Source organism: Heptranchias perlo, chromosome 17 (genome assembly GCF_035084215.1).
Source record: "Heptranchias perlo isolate sHepPer1 chromosome 17, sHepPer1.hap1, whole genome shotgun sequence".
NCBI classification, from domain to species: Eukaryota; Metazoa; Chordata; class Chondrichthyes; order Hexanchiformes; family Hexanchidae; genus Heptranchias; species Heptranchias perlo.
Window position 1 is genome coordinate 12,342,031 of NC_090341.1, and position 22,475 is coordinate 12,364,505.

The following is a 22,475-nucleotide window of genomic DNA, read 5'->3' on the forward strand; positions in this document are numbered from 1 at the left end:
TGTGGTAGCTTGTTCCACATTCTTGCCACTCTTTGGATAAAGAAGTTTCTCCTGAATTCCCTATTGGACTTATTAGTGACTATCTTATATTTATGACCTTTAATTTTGGACATCCCACAAGTGGAAACATTTTCTCCACATCTACCCTATCAAACCTTTTCATTGTCTTAAAGACCACAATCAGGTCACCCTCAACCTTTTTTTTTCTAGAGAAAAGAGCCCCAGCCTGTTCAGCCTTTCCTGATAAGTTCCTCCTCTCAGTTCAGGTGTCATCCTTGAGAATCTTTTTTGCACCTTCTCCAATGCCTCTACATCCTTTTTATAATATGGGGACCAGAACTGTTCACAGTACTCCAAGTGTGGTCTAACCAAGGTTCTATACAAGTTTAGCATAACTTTTCTGCTGTTCAATTCTGACCCTCTAGAAATGAACCCCAGTGCTTGGTTTCCTTTTTTTTTATGGCCTTATAAACCTGCGTTGCTACTTTTAGTGATTGGTATATCTGCACCCCTAGATCCCTTTGTCCCTCTACCCCATTAGACTTTTATCCAAGCAGTATGTGGCCTCCTTATTCTTCCTACCAAAATGCACCACCTCACACTTATCTATATTGAATTTCATTTGCCATTTACATGGCCATTCTGCAAGTTTATTAATGTCTTCCTTTTTGTATTAACTACATCTCCCAATTTGCTGTCATCTGCAAATTTTGAAGTTGTACTTCCGATTCCCAAGTCCAAATCATTAATGTAAGTTGTGAACATCAGTGGTCCCAGCACTGATCCTTGTGGAACACTTTCCCACCTTTTTTGCCAGTCTGAGTAGCTACCCTTAATCCCTACTCTGTTTTCTGTTTTGTAGCCAGCTTACATTCTGCTACCTGTCCCCTGACTCAATATTTAAATTTTATTTTGTTTTTTTAGATGAATTACAATCCTGGGGATAATCATAATGGAGTTGATGTTTCAGATTTTGGTGATGGACAGTACTACGTTGAATTGCTGAAACTGCAAATAGACAATGCCAAGTATGTATCGGATTGTATTGTGAACAATGATTACAAGTCTGTAGCCGTGGGACTGAGAAACTAGTTCCGTCAGGAACTAGCTTGAGGTTTGAGCTTCTGAGTATATTGATGGTTCTGTTAGGATCAAAGAAAAAGGTTTGACAGTAAATAGATGTTTGTAGAATGTAGCTTACTATGTGGTTCCTGACTACAAAGGGAACAATCAGAACATGCAATCCATTCTACTCATGTATAGTTACTTGGTAAATATGTGGAGGATCTCACTAACACTGTCTGCAGGGAAGTTACTAGAAGTTATGTATATTTGGTCCCTAAATGCTATCTTGACCTGAGGAACATTTTCATATAATTGTGCTCCACACTGGCATCAAATCTATTTGGAAGTTTTTCTCACTCTCCAGTTTTGTCTTCACACAGATTCCCTTACAGGGGTATAGTTCCATACACATCAGACACCTGCTAGTGCCTCACTCAAGTGGCCATTATTCGTGTGAGCCTCAACAGTGAGTGCTAGCCAGCTATCTAACCTCAGTTGAAGGACATCACAACTGAGCCTGATCCTGTCCTCACTTGGAGATTGCATGCGCACTTCTTGAACAGATTACTGTATAGCATTCAGGACCAGCAACCCTGGCTTCCACCCCATCCCTTCTCCTAACTCAAGGATACTGCAGTCAGTTGCAGAGCCCCCATTCCCTTGTGTGTGTGATCAGGTAGCTCAACATAGACTAGACATATCAGCATAAGAAACATCACGGACGAGAAAAGGCCATTTCGGCTACTGAAGCTTGTCTATTTAGTTGTCTAACTCTCGTATTAGATCATTAAGCTTTTTCTTTTAAACCCTGATGTTTCTGTCTCAAACATTTATTGTTCTTTGAGTAAAAAAAGTTCTATTCAAAACCATCTTTCAGTAACTTAAATGTTCTGATATTTTAAGTAATATTCAAGGCTTACCCTGTCTATACCATGAATATTTTATTTCCTTCAAATAAGGCCTCCTGTTAACTACCACCTTTTTAGATTGCAAAGCTTAAACTTCAGTAATCTTTCAGAATAACTCATTCCTTTTATACTCTGGATCAGCCCTGTTGTTCTTCTCTGTGCCTTTTCCAATGCTTGTATCTGCATTTTGTGATGTGGTGACCAGATTGAACACAATACTCCAAATGAGGTCTTGTCAATGTATTGTAAACCCCAGCATAATATTTTTAGAGGCTGTGCTGTGCTGTTCTGCTTTAATGAAATCATAAGCAAGCAAATTAGACCTGGGACATTTAGGTCTGTAGAGCTGCAAGACTTTACCTTTTTTGAACCATGCGACAGTATTTGATCCTGTTTTCTTTTGCACTATTTCAGTAAGTTCCTGTTTATAAATGGAAGTTGAACAACGAAGGAAGATTAATGGTAGATTACTTACCGTAGTTACAGTCTTGTTCTTAAAAAAAAAAAAAAAAATATATATTCAATCTCAACATAAAGCTGCCTCACAGCCTGACCGTTGAACAGCAACATACTCATTTGTGTTTGTCAGCTTAATTGTATTCAAAAGAAGGAAGACTATATCCACAACAGATAATGGAACATTAACTTTCATGACTGGAGGTGGCATTTTAAATGTGCACAGGCCCTACCTATGTATTTCCACCTACTTCCAACTGTAACCCATTTCTTCTCTTCCTGCTCTCCTTCTGCCTAATAGCATGTACCAGGTGTAACTATTGAACTGTTACTCCAATTAATTTGGGGATTGACAGGAGTTGGTATGTTAGGAGTAAAAGTAACTTTAAAAAAAAAACTTGAAGAATGAATGTTGTACAATATACACTCTATTCAAAAGTAGTTTTAATTTACATATTAATGGTCACTGTGACTGTAATGTAACTTTGCTTTGCACTAGGAAAGAAAATAAGACACTGAATGATGAGCTCTCTTTACAACGCATGAAGGCTCTTGCAGAGAGCCAACGTGTCCTAGAAGTTGAACGTAAATTTTATGCCAGTGAGAGACAGCTGAAACAATATCAGGGTGAAAACATGAAGCTTCGAGTCAAACTGGATGAGATGAGGCTTAAATATGAACCTGAAGGTATCTGTGAACTTAGGACTTCATCCTGAGGTTCATCTGAGTTTTGAAAACCCAGCAGTATTTGTTTATTCCAACAATTTTTGTGGGGTTGCATTGCATGATTTTTTAACTTAAACTTGACAATGCTTCATCCTTCAGCATGGGGGAAGAAGGAAAGGTACAGTTGATTTGTCATAAATGTCTTCATGACTCTACAGATGCTGTAGCCCTATTTAATTATTTATAACTGCCAATAAAAGTGACATTTTGGCTATAAATCTTCTGAACAAGTTCAGTGGTAATTTCTGACAGCTTGGAAGTAGTAGCTTTTTCTTTTCTATATATGTAATTGCAGCATTCTGCAGATGACGTTTTTTAAAAAACACTTTTATTGCACAATACAGAAGGGCCATGTTGTGGGGGGTGGGGAGAAAGTCAAAAATGTACTGCAAAATTAATGCTGAGGCTTGTCCACACCGTTCACCTGACGAAGGAGGAAGCCTCCGAAAGCTTGTGGAATTTAAAATAAATTTGTTGGACTATAACTTGGTGGTGTAAAATTGTTTACAATTGCTTATTTAGCACAGTGCAAAACAGCCTCAAATGTTATGTCAAATAATCCTAGTTCATAATTTCTTAAATTGGAGCTGTAAACCTAGAATACATATTAATTTGAAGATTTTGAGTTAAATGCAGCTTTTAGGAATATGTTTTCAGTAGGGGTTCTGCAACATTTAGAAATAACTGAGTCATATTCCTCTGGAGCCAGGAAACAATCTAACGAGTAAGACTAATAACAAAGATGGATGACTACCTTTTTTTATTAGGAGCAATTTTTGTACAGGTCCTCCCTGGATGTTGTAAAGATCAAAAATGTGCAACTGTAAACCTCCACCAACCCCCCCTTCCCCTTTATGTATAGCAGTTTTTATAAAGTCGCCACTGCAATAACTACAAGTTATTAAATAACTACGAGATTGCATATGTATAACTTTTAAAATTGTGGTTTGCAAATTTTAAATTCCAGAAGTCAAGAACCGGCCACAGAACCGCAAGAAAGAGAGACTTCCAGTTGAAGTACTTGAAGAAACTCAACTCTCATCCAGCAAGGCCCCTACTATCCAAGGTACTCTCTCATCTGATAAAGTGGCAGAAACCGGAAAGGGACAGACTGATGTGCTGCATAGCGAGATTTCGGCTCCGTGCTCTGAACCGGTCATTCGAGTGGTACCAGCCTCTGGATCCCTACCTGCTACTGACATCCGAATAATGGAGCTGGAACCTGCCTGTAAACAGCCACCTTCTAAAGAAGGCAAGAGGGTGCGGATCATGCAAGAAGCAAGTGATGTACAAGTTCTGTCTGAAAGGAACAACACTCAAGTCTCCAGGCCATCTCCCTCCCCAAGGTCAGTGCCTCGTTTTCAGCTTTTGCCCAGCGATCACTGCTGGCCTGCTGCACTCCTCATCTTCTGCATGAACTACGCTCTGTGCTTTGTTCTTGGTTTCTTTGGTTTTATTTTCACCATTCTCCCTGCCGTACCAAAGTTTGGACTCTCAAAATTGTATAACAAGACTAGAGTTTTTTTAATGAAGAGACAGACCTAGGTAGCGTGCAGTTTTTGTTTGAATCCTATCTTGCCCTGCTGCAAACCTTGCAGTGCCATGTTTTGGAATGCAAATTGTTTGGCTAGCATGGTTTTGTTTGTCCAGAACATGCATTAATTCCATTGGTTATAATTTTTTGGAAAAAGATTGCTGCAAATACAAACTAATTTTATTTTCCTTTCCATTTCCTTCTGTATGTGCTCAGCTTTCCTTTTGTATTCAGTTTACTTTGCAACTGGTTAGCATGTTTCTAATGACAGTGCTTGAAATACTGTGTGTAAAGAAGTGGACTGAAACCAGTGTCGTACATAATTGTCAACATCTGCCTAATTTACTTACTATCTATTTGTTTGAATTCACAAATTTTTATCTGATTTAGAATACTACACTTCCCCAGCTCCGTGTGTTAAAACAGTCAACAGTTGGTTAGTGCAGATCCATTTCCATTTTGGCTTAGTTTTCAACTTTGTGTTCTTCCACCCCTGCGACCTAACTGTTTGGATTCCCTACAATTTCCATAGCCACCAAAACAGCCAGGTGATTTGTTCCCAGTCTTTTGCCAATGTTGCTCTTGATCTAACTAATAAGTGTGATACTGTAACGTCACTTGACAGCCTGTTGCAATCAGGAGCTCACGGGAAGAAAGCTGTCTTGTTGGAGTCTGTTCAATGCATTGATACACCCTTGCACTTCATCACATTTTCTTTTCTAAGGATCCTGCACTACACAAATTGGGTGTCTATATAATTCAAGTGTCGTATACAATCTTGTAATTTGAAGTTGCTTATTTTAAGTTATCTGATCATTTGAATTGTTGGAGCATTAAATATTTACTTTGCCATGTTACTTTGCTTAATTCAAATTGCTGGGTAATTTGATTTGATTTTTTGTACAAAAGCGACTTTGAATTATCAGGAGTAGACTAACTTTGCATGCGGTTGATATCAGCTTGTCTATATTAACTACTCCACTGATATTCAAACAAAATCATTGCACTGTGCACAATTTCATTATTTTGATAACGGACATATTAACAATGTGAGCACTTTGAATGTATTCTTCTTGCAATGGAAACCTTTCTAATGATTCTGGAAACTTACTTTTTATCTTTGTCTTTTCTCCTATCTTAAACAACTTTAGATCCGTGCTGTCTCCAACGGGCTAAACTGGCACTTCAAAATATAGCTCATCTGACAAAAGACTGCTTCCTTAATAAAATTCTCACTCAATCACTAAAATGCGATGTGAACTGCTAGAAATTCTGTGTTTAACCTGATGTTACTGTTCTGAGAATTGCTGTCCTAGTACAGAAGAGTTTAGGGACAGGGTTCCCCAGCTACTCCTATTCCTCTTCCTTCTCACTTGTTTGAGTTCTCTCTTCCCTCTCTCTCTCTCTCTCTCTCTCTCTCTCCCTCAGCTACCTGCCTATATGTGTTTAAAGTTTGCAGTGCATTATTACAGACTGTCTCCAACCAAACAATCTGTTAGTAGGTGGTTATACTTCCTTTTCTATACCACAGACATAGATTTACAACCACAAAATCCAGTGGTGAGGGAAGGATCCTGTTTCCAGGGTCCCTATTCTCTCAGCTTGTTGCTTTCATGAATGACTGTGGTCTATCCAACAGCCCACACATCCTGAAAATGTAGATTTCAGTACCATTTCAATTATTTTTACAAAATGTAATTTTAAAAATGGGGTGTTATTTCTCGGTGCTGGATATGTCAATTGAATATTTTGATTGTGTGGCAGTTGCACCTCCTGGTGGCCAATGTATGCATTTGTGCTGGTTATGAAGGATTAAACAGATTTTCTCAATTGTGATGCATTTAAGGACATAATAAATGTGCATTCTGCAATATACAATAAATTGGGTGGATTGAGAAGTGTATGAACCTGGTTGTCATGCAAGTCATAGTGGGAATAAATTGAGATTTGGTAAAGACTTTTGCATTTTCCTGAGAATTAGACCACAAGTTGTGATATAATAGATGTTGCATATATATTTTTTGCCAGTAGGGAAATCATGTTAAAATATTTTTAATTCTAATGTATTAAGTGAAAGTGGCCCACAAACAGTATGATTCCATGTCTTGCAATGTCACGATCAGTCTGGGTAACAGTGTGTTGGATCCAATCACTAGAATGCTAGCTTATTAACATTCTAACTCAGTGAATTGTTTTTTATTAAAGCTTGAACAAAAGCACGGAAGAACTGACATTTTTAACTTAAATCCAACATGGCTCTTTGGCATATTTCATTTTATGTAGCTCTTACAACTGGCCAGATAAAAATACTTGCCACTTCCACTCCAATTATATATCTTTGGTCACTGGCCCTATAAATGTGGCATCCTATAGTTTGTTATAATATTGTTTAGGTTTTCCTTGTTGGCCAGGAAACTATATATTAAATTACCTCTGCATGAAGCCTATACTGCCTTGTATCAAGCATCTAGTCTAGTGGATTTGACCATACAAATATTTCAATAGGTTGTCATTGCTGGATTCCAGTAAAAGTTCCAATTTTAAACAAGGATTTGGAAAGAGATTTCTCACAGCTCCCTCACCTTGCATTACCCTTCCATGGGTGTGACCTGCATGGTGGGTGAAGCAATTTTTGCTAAGTGTGCAAGATTACATGTGATTTCAGTAGCAACTAGCAAGTTGTGAAGCTAGCTAAGATTCTGAGAATATCTAAAAGCTATATGTTTTAAATCCTGCATATGTGTGCATTGTCTGTCTATAATCATTGGTAAAACATCCAAAATTCATGAAGTAATATTTAACATTGACACTGACTGTATAAACACTTTTATGGCAATTCCCCATGTCAACAGTTACCTGTCATGGGTTGTTGATGAACCAATCACAATGCAAAAAATGCTTTTTGAAAAATTTGCATCTGCCAATTTTTTTCTCATTGACTGAAATTTCTAACATCAAAATACAGTTTTAAACTTTTTTTTAAATTATATATTTCACAATAACATGACTAAATTTATTCATTTCGTTTTTTGTGCCTTTTTAATATCATCTTGTAAAGTTTTTTCTGAAGGCCTTGGCCTCTCCCAAAAGCCTGAGCTTGGACTTGATATTTTTGCATGGAGCAATGGTTCTCTTAACTGAAAGCAGGTACTGCAGTCTGAGCATGTAGTGTGTGAAATTTCCTAGGATGCAGCAGGAGCATACAAGCTAGTGCGATGATTGATGGAATGTTTCTCTAACAACTTTTTTGGATGTTTTTCAAAATTATTTCAAGGAGAAACTAGACAAATTTCAAAAACTTTAATCAGGTAAAATTTGTTTTTTATACAATGTCTGTGAGTGGGGAAGAAATGACATTGCACTGATTACACACCTATTGTAGCTTTGGCTGGTATTCAAATCAGAAGTGCTGTATAAACTTCAGAAAGGTTATTAAGCTGAGAGATAGCGATGGACACACAGACTGGGTCTCTTATTCCTCATTTGAGCTTTTTTTAAATAAAACAATTAGTTGAATATTGGAAGCAAACAAAGCCTTTCAATTATCACGTTTTGTTCAAAAATTGTGTATGTGCCTGACCCCCGGTGGAGCTGGAGACCACTTCCTCCTACCCAATACTGCTAAATACCAGATATCTATGTCCAACTGCCACATTTTGCATATTATTCTCCTGTGAATTCAGTTGTAAAACTGGTAACAGATTTAAAAAAGTACAATCAATGAATATTTCACTTATTCAGTGGCCCTGATGTTACCCTTTACATGGTGTGAACACCCCCCAATTGTTAGAGAAATATATCTCCTCCTCACCATAAACACCATGGGAGATTTGTTATTGTTGTATGACTTCTCTGATTATCTTGACTTTCATTTTTTCTACATTCTGTAGAATATCTATAATTGTGGGAACATTGACATAAAGGATAAAAGGTAGAGTTGGGGCAGTGAGAAGGCCAAAAGAGTGTGAAAGGAAGAGAATAATGAGAAAACCCAGGGAGGGAGTGTGATTTGGAGATGAGAGCCAATAAACAGAGAGGACTATGAGATGAGAAAATGCCAATGTACAGGAAGACGACTTGGTGAGTGAAGTGCAGACAGCCTTGAAAAGAAGCAAGTAGAAGTTGGGGAGGATGAAGTGAGAAAGCAAAGAAAAGGAAGGGGGAGAAAGCTGAGGAAGGGAGTTGTGAAATTGACGTAGTGGTTGATGGATTGAAAGGAACTAAATAAAAATGGAGATGGTAAAAGGATAGAAAGGCAAAGGACAGTGAATGTGTGGTTGGGGAGGGGAAGTAGTACGAGAGCCCAGTTTGAGAGAACTTACAAAGTGCAAATATTAGGCTTGGGTAATTTTTTTTTTTCTTTTCCATATCAATGGGGGATAAGAAATAACTACAGAAGCTTTAATTGTTGAATTGCATTGTTACAATTTCTAATGTCGCACTTAAGCAGTATGGATTGCTCTTGTGAAATTAAGGTTGGTTGGGACTGAGCTGAGAGTTTTATGCTGCAACTGACTTTTTGTTACACTTACCTGGGAGCATTTAGATATTAATATTGATGCAAATAGTGGAAGGTGACATTTGTATAGCACTTTTCATATCAAAACATTTAAAGTACTTTTTTTTAAAATTACAGTGGCAGATCATTGAAATTTCATCACAAAGGAGGATATTTGACCCACTGCCTGATCCAGCTTCTTAATGGAGGGATCTACCCTAATCCCACTGCCCTGCACTTTTTTTCCCTTAACATTCAATATTTTTTCCTTCAAATGTTTTGTCTAATTTCAAATGTCGGCACTGATGACCCTTACCTAGCTGAACACAAAATAAATCAAACATTTATGAAATTACAAATTGAGCAAATGAACTAATACAAAATCCATTGGCAGCTCAGGAATGCACTATTTAATATAAAATGGTGTGAATTCTCAACAAATTTGCATTAGGTGAAATCCTGTCATTACAATATCTTTTGAAATAGATGTTGCTCACTTAAATGCATGATAGGTCCTACATTGCACCCATATAAGCTTATCTTATCCTGTGTGAAGCCACTTGATATGCTACTACCACTCTTCCAGTAAATTTCCTTGCATTATTTGTAGCATGCTCTTGATTTTTTAAAAAATCCATACCTTCCCCAACACTCATCACAACTTCTGATATAACTGTTGGCTTCCTTTTTTATTAATGAAGGAATCCTGTTTTTTTTCCTCCCTGAAGTTGTCTTAAAGTAAAATCTGGCCACTTTTTTTTAATTGGGCCTTACTGTTGCTATTATTGAGCATTAATTTAACTTTGTTGCTTGCATGATGACAAAAAGCTTCTTTGCTATATTCAAGAATTTTCTTAAAGCCTGGAGAAGTATAACTTGTGTTCACACACTGATCTATTGTAGCTTTTACTGTAACTGGTTTGACTTCCTCTGTCAGACCACATAACATGTGATTTTTTTTTTTACCCAGTGGTTATGAATGGGTGGAAAATCTAGCCAAAGTGGTGGAGTAGATAATGAGTGCACTAAATCACGTTTAGCACAACACACCAAGATTTCTAAGACATTTTAACTTTGGGGGTCATAATCAAAAGGGAATTGGATGTATACTTGAAGAAAAATTTGCAGGGCTATAGGGAACGAGCAGGGGAGTGGGACTAATTGGATAGCTCTTTTTAAAGAACCGGCACAGGCATGTTGGGTCAGATGGCCTCCTGTGCTGCAAGATTCTAATTATTTCCTCCCCATGTCTGGTTGGGTGGAAACTAGAGTGTAGATAGTACTACAAGTTCCAGCAAGGCTGCTTCCCCTAGTTCTGTCATCAAAGTTATCCAATAAGGGAACCCAATTCTCCAGGTGACTACAACTAGGTTTGCAAACTGTGTTCCCATGTGCAAATGCCAGCTGGAACTGGGATTTCTAGATTTGAATACAAGTCCAGTCACTGGTTGATGGTTTAATGTGTCCATTGATGAAACGTGCACTGCACTAAGACATGACACTGGTACAGTTCAATTCTTGTTAATATTAGCCCTCTGAGTGCTAAGTGGTCCTTTCTGCTTTTCAGCTGTTACAGCAGATGCAGGATGTATGTCCAGAGCAACAGCAAGTTTAAGAGTCATAAAATACATTACAAAACTGTCCCTCTTTAGTTTTGAAATCCCATTGTAGTACTCAAAGGATTAATTAATCACGACATAAGATGGTTTTTATTATGGTTTGAGATTTTGTATATCTTAAAATCTGTGCTCTTTAATTGTAAGCCCTATATTTTAAGAACTTGAATCGTTTTAATTAAATATTTTTGAATGGAAGAATTTGATTTGTAGACTGCTGTAATTTCATGGGGGGGGGGGAACTTTTACTTGAAAGACGAGGTTATAGTTAAGGTGCGTGACTGAGAAATTGGGACAGCCAATTGCTGCAACTGGTAAGTTCTTCAGAATTGCAGTAGTGGATACCTATGCGCATGTGTGTCAAAGATAGAGATTCACTCTTTGCTACTTAGTGGGACTGCAATTTTGGTGACTTGTTGCAAAAGCTGAACTTGCCATTTGTCTGTGGGAAATGCTGTTCATGCTGCTGCAATAATTGCATTCTGGCTTTCAGAAGTCATAGCACTGGTGAGTTATGACTTGTGCATTGGCTATCACAGCATTTTTTAAGTTTGGTTCATGTATCTATGCAAAAGGAACTACACAGTGGGACACAGTGAGTGTATTGTCCTCATGCTTGTAATGCACCTTTATTGCACACTTGCCTTTTTTTCCCTTGAGGGCTTTTCCTTCATATGTGCAGGAAAGTTATTGAACTGCTATGTTTCGTCCTGTGTGCATGGAGATATTTGATACAATAACTTTTTTGCCATCAGTGATTTATTCTGAGTCCTTGCTACAACATTTTAAATTTTGTACAACATCTTTTTTTTTAATATAGATGTTTCCCGGGAGACTGCTAACTTTTTGTGACATCCTGCAGCTTGTTTCCCAGGCAAGGCCCATTGTGCACTTTAGGAAGGATGTTGAGGCAATAGAGAGGGTTTCACTGAGATGCTACCTGGCATGAGGAAATACAAATAAGAAAGACTTGATTAAATTGGGGCTGTTTTAATTAGAATAGAGGACATTATGGAGTGATCTGAAAGAGTTGTTTTAAAATTATGATGGGATGGGACAGAATAGATAGAAACATATTGTTTTCAGTGATTGAGGGGTCTACAGCAAATGGGCATAAGACAGAAGCTCAAGATTTATGATAGAGCGGGAGAACCTTTTTTTAAAAAGAGGTTTAAGAGGCTGTGGAATGCACTTCCTGAGTTGATCATTGAAGCAGAGACCATGTCAACATTTGAGAACAAGTTAGATAGGTTGAAGGAAAATGGTGATTACTGCTCGTGTGGAGGATAATCCTAATCCCAACACTGATTAGGCTGAATGGCTTGTGTTGTAATTTCTATGTCATTATAACATCCTCCTGTCTGGTGCTTGGATTATAGGGCTAGATTGAAAGCCAGGTTACACTCCAGTTCATAGAATAGAATCATAGAACGGTTGCAGCACAGAAGGAGGCGCATCAAGCCCGTGCCGGCTCTTTGGAAGAGCAATCCAGTTAGTCCCATTCCCCCGCTCTTTCCCCGTAGCCCTGTAAAAAAAATTTTCCCTTCAAGTATTTATCCAATTCCTTTTTGAAAGCCACGATTGAATCTGCTTCCACCACCCTTTTCAGATCATAACTACTCACTTTTTTTAAAAAAGTTTTTCCTCATGTCCTTTTTTTTGTTCTTTTGCCAATCACCTTAAATCTATGTCCTCCGGTTCTAGACCCTTCCGCCAATGGGAATAGTTTCCCTTTACTTTACCTAAACCCTTCATGATTTTGAACACCAAGTCTCCTCTCAACCTCTTCTGCTCCAAGAACAACCCCAGCTTCTCCAGTCTCTCCACATAACTGAAGCCCCTCATCCCTGGTACCATTCTAGTAAATCTTTTCTGCACACTCTAAGGCCTTCACGTCCTTCCAAAAGTGCAGTGCCCAGAATTGCACACAATACTCCAGCTGTGGCCGAACCAGTATTTTATGAAAGTTCAACATAACTTCCTTGTTTTTGTACTCTGCCTCTAATTTAATTGAATTTAATTTATAAAGTCCTGGATCCCATATGCTTTTTTAACCGCTTTCTCAACCTGTTCTGCCACCTTCAAAGATTTGTGCACATATATCCCCAGGTCTCTCTGTTCCTGCACCCACTTTAGATTTGTACCATTTAGTTTATATTGCTTCTGCTTGTTCTTCCTACCGAAATGATCACTTCACACTTCCCTGTGTTAAATTTCATCTGTCTTGTGTCTGCCCATTCCACCAGCCTGTCTGTGTGTCCTCTTGCAGTCTATCACTATCCTCCTAACTGTTTACTACACTTCCAAATTTTGTGTCATCTGCAAATTTTGAAATTGTGCCCTGTACTCCCCAAGTCCAAGTCGTTAATATATATCAAAAAAAGCAGTGGTCCTAATACCAACCCCTGGGGAATCACCACTGCATACCATCCTTTAGTCTGAAAAACAACTGTTGCCCATCACTAAGCCAATTTCGTGTCCATGTTGCCACTGCCCCTTTTTATTCAGTGGGCTTCAGTTTTGCTGACAAGCCTATTATGTGGCACTTTATCAAACACCTTTTGGAAGTCCATGTACACATCAACCGCATTGCCCTCATCAACCCTCTCTGTTACCTCATCAAAAAACTCAGTCAAGTTAGTGAAACACGATTTTGCCTTTAACAAATCTATGCTGGCTTTCCTTTTATTAATCCACACTTGTCCAAGTGACTCTTAATTTTATCCCGGCTTATCGTTTCTAAAAGCTTCCCCACCACTGTGGTTAAATTGACTGGCCTGTAGTTGCCGGTTTTATCCCTACACCCTTTTTCCAAAAAAGTGTAACATTTGCCATTCTCCAGTCCTCTAATACCACCCCCATATCTAAGGAGGATTGGAAGATTATGGCCAGCACTTCTGCAATTTCCACCCTTGCTTCCTTGAGCAACCTAGGATGCATCCCATTCAGACCGTGACTTATCTACTTTAAATGCAACCAACCTTTCTAGTACCTCCTCTTTAACAATTTTTAGCCCATTCAGTATTTCAATTACCTCCCCTTTTTTTCTGTGAATTTGGTAGCATCTTCTTGATCATTGATTCATGAAATTACTGCAGATCTATAGAATGGGATTGTTTTTCTAAATCATTGATACACTATCCTTATCTGTATATTGATTAACAATTTCTATAAATATTTTGTAGACTGGTTCAGAGATTTATCCAGGGTGTTTTCTAACTTGTATTTGTAAATTTTAAGCACTTTCCCTCACTTGGTAACCGTAAAAACTATCCAAACTTATTCCTGGATTTTGGTCTCAATTGTTCGAAATATTATTGGGGCCAGAACTATTAAATCCTGCTTCTATTAGCTGTTTCTGAATTGGTGCTGGATAAATCTGTTTTTGCCATCTGTATCATGTTTGCTCCGTTAAAACGGAAGATTGTTTGAATACTCTGCCTGTAGGCTATCCAGGAATGATGTGAAGATAGAAAAGCCAGACGTGGAGCAAGTGGAAGAAGAAGCCGAAGAGCTGAAACCAGAGAATAAAATTAAACGGCAGAAGTTGCACCCAGTCATCCATGTGTCATCTCAGCCCACTGTTGAATCTCAGTGTGCCCAGCAGTAAACAAAATATACAAATATCTTTCTGGTGTTGATTTGTGTACTTTTCAATGTTTATCCTTTCACACATGTAAATAAACCTGTACATGTACAGTATTACAAGCAATCACTTTGGGAAATGCAAGATATTTGCTGCAGCAAGCATTCCAACAAAACTTAATGTACATCTCTATGTGGTATTGTAAGTGGGAGGTGCTAGTACGTTACATTTCTGTTGGGAGTGTATTGAATCTCGCAGTTTTATGTCCCTGATTTTGACTGGAGAAGGGAAGGACGTTTTTCAGTACTCAACGGATGCGTTTATAAGCCTTTTAGTAGATAGCTACTTGTATTTCACCTCCCATGACTGAGGGAATGGAGAGGATGAAACTACTACTGAAAAATTGCAGATAGTCTTTTGCCAGGCGTTCATGGTGTTTAGATGCAACTTCATAAATGCTGAGTGCCATAAAACTAATGCAGGCTTGTTGGAATCTGGGAGCCCTAATTTGCTAAGGCTCTCACTCCTAGACTTCATACAAGCTAACGTCAAATGTGATGAGAGGTGCACCGCTCTGTTTTGCTGAAACCGAGCAATGTTTATTCCTTGGCTCTGCTCTCTCTCCCTCTTTGACAGTGCAGTCTGAAAATGTACTACTGATCTATTAAAAATATTGTTACCAATTAAGAAACTAAGTAGAGTACTCTGGCCTTTAGTGAGGTTTTTTTGTTCATTTACATATGCAATCCCCACCTGTTAGATCTGCTGCACTGCAGATATGGTGAAAGGGTATACAGACATCCTTTTTCCTAGCAACTGCATATGCTTCTCTTGGCCATTAGGAAGTGCAGCCCAGAGAAGCTTAAGCCATGACATTGTGTCTGGCACAGTCATTGGAAACTCTTGATGTGAAAGAAAGACATTGCATTTATATATTGCTTTATATCTCAGAACCACCCCAAAGTATTCAATGAATTACTTAAAAATGCATTGACTGTTAACGTGGGTAAGCATTTGTGACCAAGATTCCTTTATTTTTGTGTTAAATAACAATCGCAAACCAACTCTAGCTTTGCTACAAACAATTTGACATCCTCTGGAGAAAAAAAAATTAGAAATTGCAACCCTGTGTTTGCGCACTCAGTATTCTGCACCTCAAATGTTTGAATTTTTGTTTTTACCCTGTGCCTCTATTTCTGTTCCCTAGGACGTAACTGCCTAAATTTGTCATTAAAGGTTTGTATATTGGTAACTCGTCCACGTATTTTAATCAACGTAAAAATTGAAATAAAATTTAAATTCATACCCAATTTTGTTTTTCTGGTTCTTTTTATGGGGGGTTAGGGGGGTCACATTCTCATCCATTAAATGAGAGAAATGCAGTTCTGTCTTGGCGATCGTATTACTTTCGTATTGGATGCAGTTATAACTCATGCGGTCTGCACTTTCCAGTTGTTCTGGTCCTACACATGTGCATGTGATGAACTTCTTAAATAAAAATGTCATTGCACTGATAACCCTCTGAACACTTTTTAGAAAAATGTGTAGTACATCAGTGATTTCACATATTTCACTAAAGTATAATGGTGAGTTAGTATAATTTTCATACTATTCACAAACTGTAAACTATTCATAGCAGTACAATTTATAAATATGCTCCTGATGGTTGTCAGATGGGACCATTTAGATCTGTACAACACAGACAATGTTGGTTACAGGTCTACATTGGCAGCGATGGTGACAACAATTTGAGATGTATCGCATAGCACTAAAGCATTTGGGCATATATGCTAATGTAATAAATTTGCATAGTGATAATATTGGTGGTGGTATTTTGAAGTAGGAAAATTCATCAAGTGTAACATTTTTAAATGCATTTTATGGGTAGATATTTATTTTCAGTGAACCCAAGGTTCTCTGGATGTCTTCAAATGTTGAAGATTAGAAAGGCCGTGTGCTACGATTTGGAAATGCTGCAACATTTTTTAGGCACGAAGCAGCACCTTAATGTTAGAGTGGGTATTTGTGTATTAATCACTTTTAATTGTGATTGAAGCACAAGCTCTACACTGAAGTTCAGTTTTCAGAAAAGCCTTTTAATGGGATTCCACAATGATAGATAAAATATTCACTTCATCCTACTCTTGTGGCCAGAGCAGTGTACTGTATTTTTATCCTTTCATCCTTCCTTTTTCTCCCACTGTGTACATTGGGAATATGAACATGGTGGAGAGTGCAAGGTTCATTCATATTCTCACCCTCCCTCTTCTTCCCCCCCCCCCCCCCCCACCCCACCACCCTGCACTTAGTGCCCAATCTGATGATCAGAAATTACTTTAAGAGAATTACATATTTGTTTGAAAAAGCAGATTACTAACTTTTATTGGGACCAAGCAGGAGAATGGGATTATATCAGTGGCCAGCACAAACTTCATGAGCCAAATGGCCTGTTTCTGTGCTGTATTATTCTACGATTCTATCTTTGTCGTGTTCCTTGGCTGCCATGAAGATAAGTGTCAGTACCACTCGCACCTTACCCTCCTTGATTAGCACAAAATGAATCACAAAGAATATCCCTCAATTTTAAACCATTTAAGTAACCATTGTGTTTGCAAAATGCAAAAATTTAATTTGTGAAATTGAACTGTATGGGATGTGAGGAAGGAGCCTTTGCAGTATGCATTCTCATGTCTGCCATTTTCCACAGATTTCTAGACAGCCAGCCACTTTAATAGACCTTCATGGTCGTGTAAGTAAGATGCAAAAAAAAACTTATCAAGCATGTTAAACTTACTAAACTGTTTGAATTTTAAATGCTGACCACTAGATGGTACAAGAGTCCTGCTTGACTGAGATGCAAGCTAAATAAAGCCCTTAAAGATGTCAGCAGATATATTTAGCGACTTGAGGCTAAGGAGGCTAAATTGGGGATTCTGGTTTGTAATTATAATCCAGTGACCTCCACAGAGAGCCTGCATATGTGAACATCAGTTGAGGACCAGACTGAGTGGCTGTCTCTGATGGAGCCCAGCAATACTCAGTGGCTCGGCTTGCATTTGAAGAGTAAGCACTGGTGCTATTGAACCATACTCCAGCATAAATCACTCCCTTCAAATAAAGGAAGAAGTGAGCTATGTGTATGCTGCACACCTATTGAGTTCAGAGAGTAAAACATTATATGGATAATACTGGCTGTATACTCCATGAGCAATTGAGGCTATATATTAAAAGGCAAATAACTGAGGACAAGTTCAGAACAGCAGCTTAAGTGTAAAGTAAGGAAGATCATCCCAAAATGGGAGCTCAGTGAATTTGTTAAAAGGGCAGTTTACCTTAGTAGTCTTGTCCTCCTACTCATTTCTCTCCGCCCATCACCCCCAGAAGTTGAACTTCTTTCAAAGGAGAAGGAAGGCCATATTTCATAAGCTGAATGCTATGGCTTGTTAGATTATGTCATGCCTCTACACCTTACTTGCCATTCTAGTAAACTCTATCATATATTGATAGGTCATAAATTGCTCCTCTTTTATATCGACAGGAAATGGGAAAAAAAATGCATGTTGGTGTAATTTTCTATGTTTAACAATAATTATAGTTTTTTTTAATACACTTCCCAGTAATGAGCTGCAAATTATTTCTTGATTAACTTACTATAATGACTTCACAATTGTTAGTTCTCCAGTCAATGCTAACTCACATCGAGGTACAAAGCAATTAACACTTTAGCAAAACACTTGTGGAAATAGGGGTATAACTGCCTGAACACAGATTAATCCGTCTGGCATAGAAAAGCTGTTTGAGGCTACAAGTGCAATGTTTGGCAATCCAGTATTTCCAGGGCATGACACCACAGTGAACAAGCAAAGGATGCAAGGACTTACTGGAACTAGTGAATTCATTCATAAGTCATGAGATTTCCGTCAGTGCCCAGCACACAGAGGACACAAAGAGCTCAGTTACAGAGCTGCTCAGCAGGACTGTACCCTGTTCTTGGCATATTTTTGCTTTTAAAGGCATTTCTGTGGTCTCATTCAGCATCAGTCCCGCTGTCTCCAAGTAATATTTATCTTAAAATTGTCCTTTTTGCTATTGCACATGTTTGAACATGTATTTTTTGAAGATCATTGTGATCCCTTGACTATATTTTGTATCCTTCACTTGGTGTTTGCAACTGGCTCTCAGACTGAGTACTTTGTATGCCTTACTCTATTTAAATTTCTTATTTGTAAGCATGCCAATTGCCACCTGTAGTTTCAAAGATGTTGCACGTGCTTTACCGCTGAATTTTGCTTTTTGTTTCTGGTGCTCAGTGCTGCCTTGGGATGCCTACTTTAAGCTACCTTGCTCACTTAAAATTACTGCTGCGACCAAATAGCACAATGCAATTGGCCATACAACGCATATTTCACACCGGTGATTCACTAGGCAGCGATATCCCGATCTCAGATGTACTACTGCTGGCATGATGTACCGAGCATTGGCCAAGCTTTTTCTCAATAGGGTGAAAATTGGAAGTCTGCTGTCTTGCAGCACCAATCAGTTGGTTACAGAACAGTACTGATGTGAGCATCTATAATTTTCTGAACTCAAGGTAATTCTAATCTGCTTCACTGCTTGCTTGTCTCATTGATCTCACCTCAATTGTAAGAATTTTTTGTTGTTTCTCTTTACAATACACAACGCACAATACCTTGGCTAATAGACAGCTAGGCACCTTCCCCTAAGTTGTCAAACCCACTTTATAATCAGGCACACAGCTGTTTGAGACTTTTTTTTTCCAATTATCCCTCCATGTGGGAAAGTGCCATAGTTCCACTCAGTAATGCTCTGTCCATGGCGTCACAGTGATCAAGTGCTCACCATCAATGTCAGTATGCAAATATAGGCTGTTTGTGCTGTGGATTCATCCCTCCTATGTTGTGTTTTGGGAATGCCCTGAAATAATTTTATTTAAGTCCCGTTTAGTTGGAAAAGTGGAGAGATGTTCCTTAGATCAGTCTGAACTGGATTCAGTAGGAGGTTCCTAAATGCCTATTCTAACTCTGAACCCTTTTAAAAAGAAAACCTTCATTCGAATTTACCAGTATGTTAATTTAAAGTTGAGATCCATCCTTCTCCCTATAAGTATGCTATTGCTCTGTGTACACTCCATCAACTCTATCCCAGTGACCAGTGTTGATGCTTGGAATCAAGGATGAGCATAGAAATGTCATCTTTCAGTGCCTCCGTTTTGGAATTGGTAAGATATTAGTTCTGATCTAGAGGCAAGATTTTTTTTAAAAACGTAGAAATAGTCAAACGGAGGGGATTGGTTCCATAAATACTCAAGTATACGATCGTTGTAGGTTTTGTCCTGCAATGTTCCTCTGCGACCAGAAATTAAGGTCCACAGAAATGTCATCCAAAGAGTGCAATGACCGAATTACGTTGGAGAGTATGTTGGGGAGAAAAGCATTGCCTGTTGATATTTACCCCTCAGGAGATTAAATCAGTTAGAGAGGGCTCTCAACAGGGATAATGGACTTTTCTTATCCCATACTTGCTCTTGAAATTTTATACTGTTGGGACAAAATATATTGGGAGGAAAGAAGTGAAAACACTCTGGAAGCTGTATTCAGCTTGGGCCAAATCATGATCTGCTGATATAATGCAATTTTGTATTAGGAAGGTTCGTCCAAGTGAGGTGACAGCACTGTCTATTCTTACTCTTAACTCCAATTTTAACCATGATTGAAGCAGGACGGGCTTCTCAAATGCGACATCTCAAAATAATGGTGTACATTGAGGAAGCAGCGCTGGGAAAGGTCAACATGTGGAAGCAGAATGGACCCTATAGTAAAGTTAGAGATTATAAACCAAATGTACATTGGTGACCTGTAGATTAAAGTTTAGGTCGTTGCAGTGAAGTTTCCTAGTGAGCATTGTTTTAAATAATGAGATCTGCTCTACTACAAATGGAAGAGATGAGGTAGCAAACTTACCAAATCTGCCAACCCAAACCCTTGCCGACAGTCCTCTCTCACTATTGATAAATATTCTCTGTGGGGTCTTCGCTCCAGTGAAACCTCATCCACTTTAAGCCCTGTCCTTTGCATTGCCCAAAAGAAAGAACTTGCATTTATATAGTGCTATTCATGTCTTTAAGACATGCCAAAGTGCTCCATAGCCAACGGATTACTTTTGTAGTGTAGTTATTGTTATGTAGGCAAATATGGTAGCCACTTTTTGCAACAAACAGCAACTGAGACAAATGAACAATTAATCTATTTTTGATGTTCGTTGAGTGATAAATGTTGGCCAGGACACCAGGAAAACTCCCTTGTTCTTCTTTGAATAGTGCCAGATCATCTTTTATGTCCACCTGAACAGGCAGATGGGTCTTAATGTCTTGCCTGAAAGACAGCACCTCTGACAATGTGACACTATCTCAGTACTGCATTGAAGTGTCAGCCTAGATTATGTGCTTAAATCCTGTAGTAGGTCTTGAACCCACAGCCTTCTGACTGAGGTGAGAATGCTACCACTGAGCCAATCTGGCACTTATAGAAGTTAGTTCTATACTACAGTTGGAAACAAAGCCAGAACAACCAGAACTCAATAACTGTTACAGAAATAATGAATCATTCATCTCACTAGTCTGTGTAAATAAATTTCCAAGCTAAGGCAGTGAAGCCAGGTATGCGATGATGACTCAGTAATACATTGAGCGTACGATCTGTTCCTTTCGAGATTGTTCAATGTACATGTGTCTCTCTAATACCTCTTTCCTGATGAGACCAGTACTATAATCCGGATTTAGAAGTTAAATCCTTGTGGGTGAATTAGTGGAGCTGACCCATTTATACTTGTATTACAAATTTGTAGTGCAATTTCTAAATTAAATTGTGTACATATGTTTGCTGCACACATCAAATGTTGCATGTAATCATGTGCATATGCAGACTTTTTTAAAAAATGCTAATTGTTTAATTTATGGTGGTAACCCGAGTTAGCAGGAAAGCATCTAAATTGACATCAGTGTTCGACCTACCTGACCACAGACTGGACTTAAGAAATCTTGCCTTGTTGATCACTATTAGATTTTATTAGACTGAGGATGTCAGATTTTAATAAGGCCTTAGAAGTAATCATGTAGAAGATACAAAGGGGCATATTACGCAAGAACTTGAGGTCAGTGACTAACAGCAGTGAACCTTTGTGTTTCATAAATGTTTGCTTTCTTTTGACAGTATTAGGACAGATTAAATATACATGGTATTTAGTCTTTAAAAAAAATTAACGAGTTGGAGGCTGGCAGGGAGAAGACTACAGCATTGGGCACACAGCAGTAAGTAGTGGATTACTGGGATATGAACCATAGGGAGATGGGCCTAATTACTCACCAGTGCACAAGTGTGAGGGCCTGAGGAGTTTTATCCCAGTTAATCACGTCCGGTAATTGTCCTAGTAAACTACTTCTCTGCTATGTATCGTATTTATATCATATTTAGATTTTATGTGTTGTTTATGGCATGGGGGAATTACTGTGTTGAGTCTTCATGATTTTTGTGCATTTAAGACACAAGGCAGGACGTTCTTTTCCATATGCTGCTGTTTGCAGAAAAAACATTTTTAAAAAGTTATTAAAATATACTTTTATGTACATATTTATATTCTGGATATGGATTTTAGTTTCCTGTTCAAACTGAAAGCCATCCATAAAGCACACTGGGATGAAAATACGGAAAATGCTACTTCTGCTAACTGGAAAAATTGGCTTTAAAAATAAAATTCCATGTTCCTTTTTAGTTTCCTGTATGTTTTAATATTTTCTTTAGTAAAGTAATAAATGAAGCGACTTGTAGAATGTAAAACTTCTGAAATGGTAAAACAGTTTTGTGGTGATAAACCAGGAACCGCTTTCAGCATTATTTAAACATTTTTAGACAAAAATAATCACAAAGATTGTAGCTCTGTGGAATTTCAGACCCTGTTATCTTTGGTTCAGTATTTAGCATAACTTTTTAAATCCTTAAAATCCAATTTTGCTTAAAAGGACAAACAAAAAGGTCTAAATTTGGCCAAGAATAAATACTTAAAAATTGAG

The 22,475-nt window shown here is 38.1% G+C and overlaps 1 protein-coding gene across 2 annotated transcripts in view; it reads left to right on the forward strand.

Moving 5' to 3' along the window:
- spdl1 (spindle apparatus coiled-coil protein 1) overlaps nucleotides 1-15,693 on the forward strand; it is a 45,988-nt gene extending 30,295 nt beyond the window's left edge. The window contains exons 9-12 of one of the 2 annotated variants that reach the window (XM_067998499.1): nucleotides 925-1,028; nucleotides 2,929-3,116; nucleotides 4,123-4,501; nucleotides 14,251-15,693. In XM_067998499.1, the coding sequence (XP_067854600.1) occupies nucleotides 925-1,028; nucleotides 2,929-3,116; nucleotides 4,123-4,501; nucleotides 14,251-14,413 (834 nt within the window). In that variant the 3' untranslated portion in view covers nucleotides 14,414-15,693. Of the gene's footprint in view, nucleotides 1-924; nucleotides 1,029-2,928; nucleotides 3,117-4,122; nucleotides 4,502-5,840; nucleotides 6,936-14,250 lie in introns of those variants that run through there. The other variant, XM_067998500.1, reaches the window with a different exon arrangement.
- Nucleotides 15,694-22,475: the final 6,782 nt, after the last annotated feature.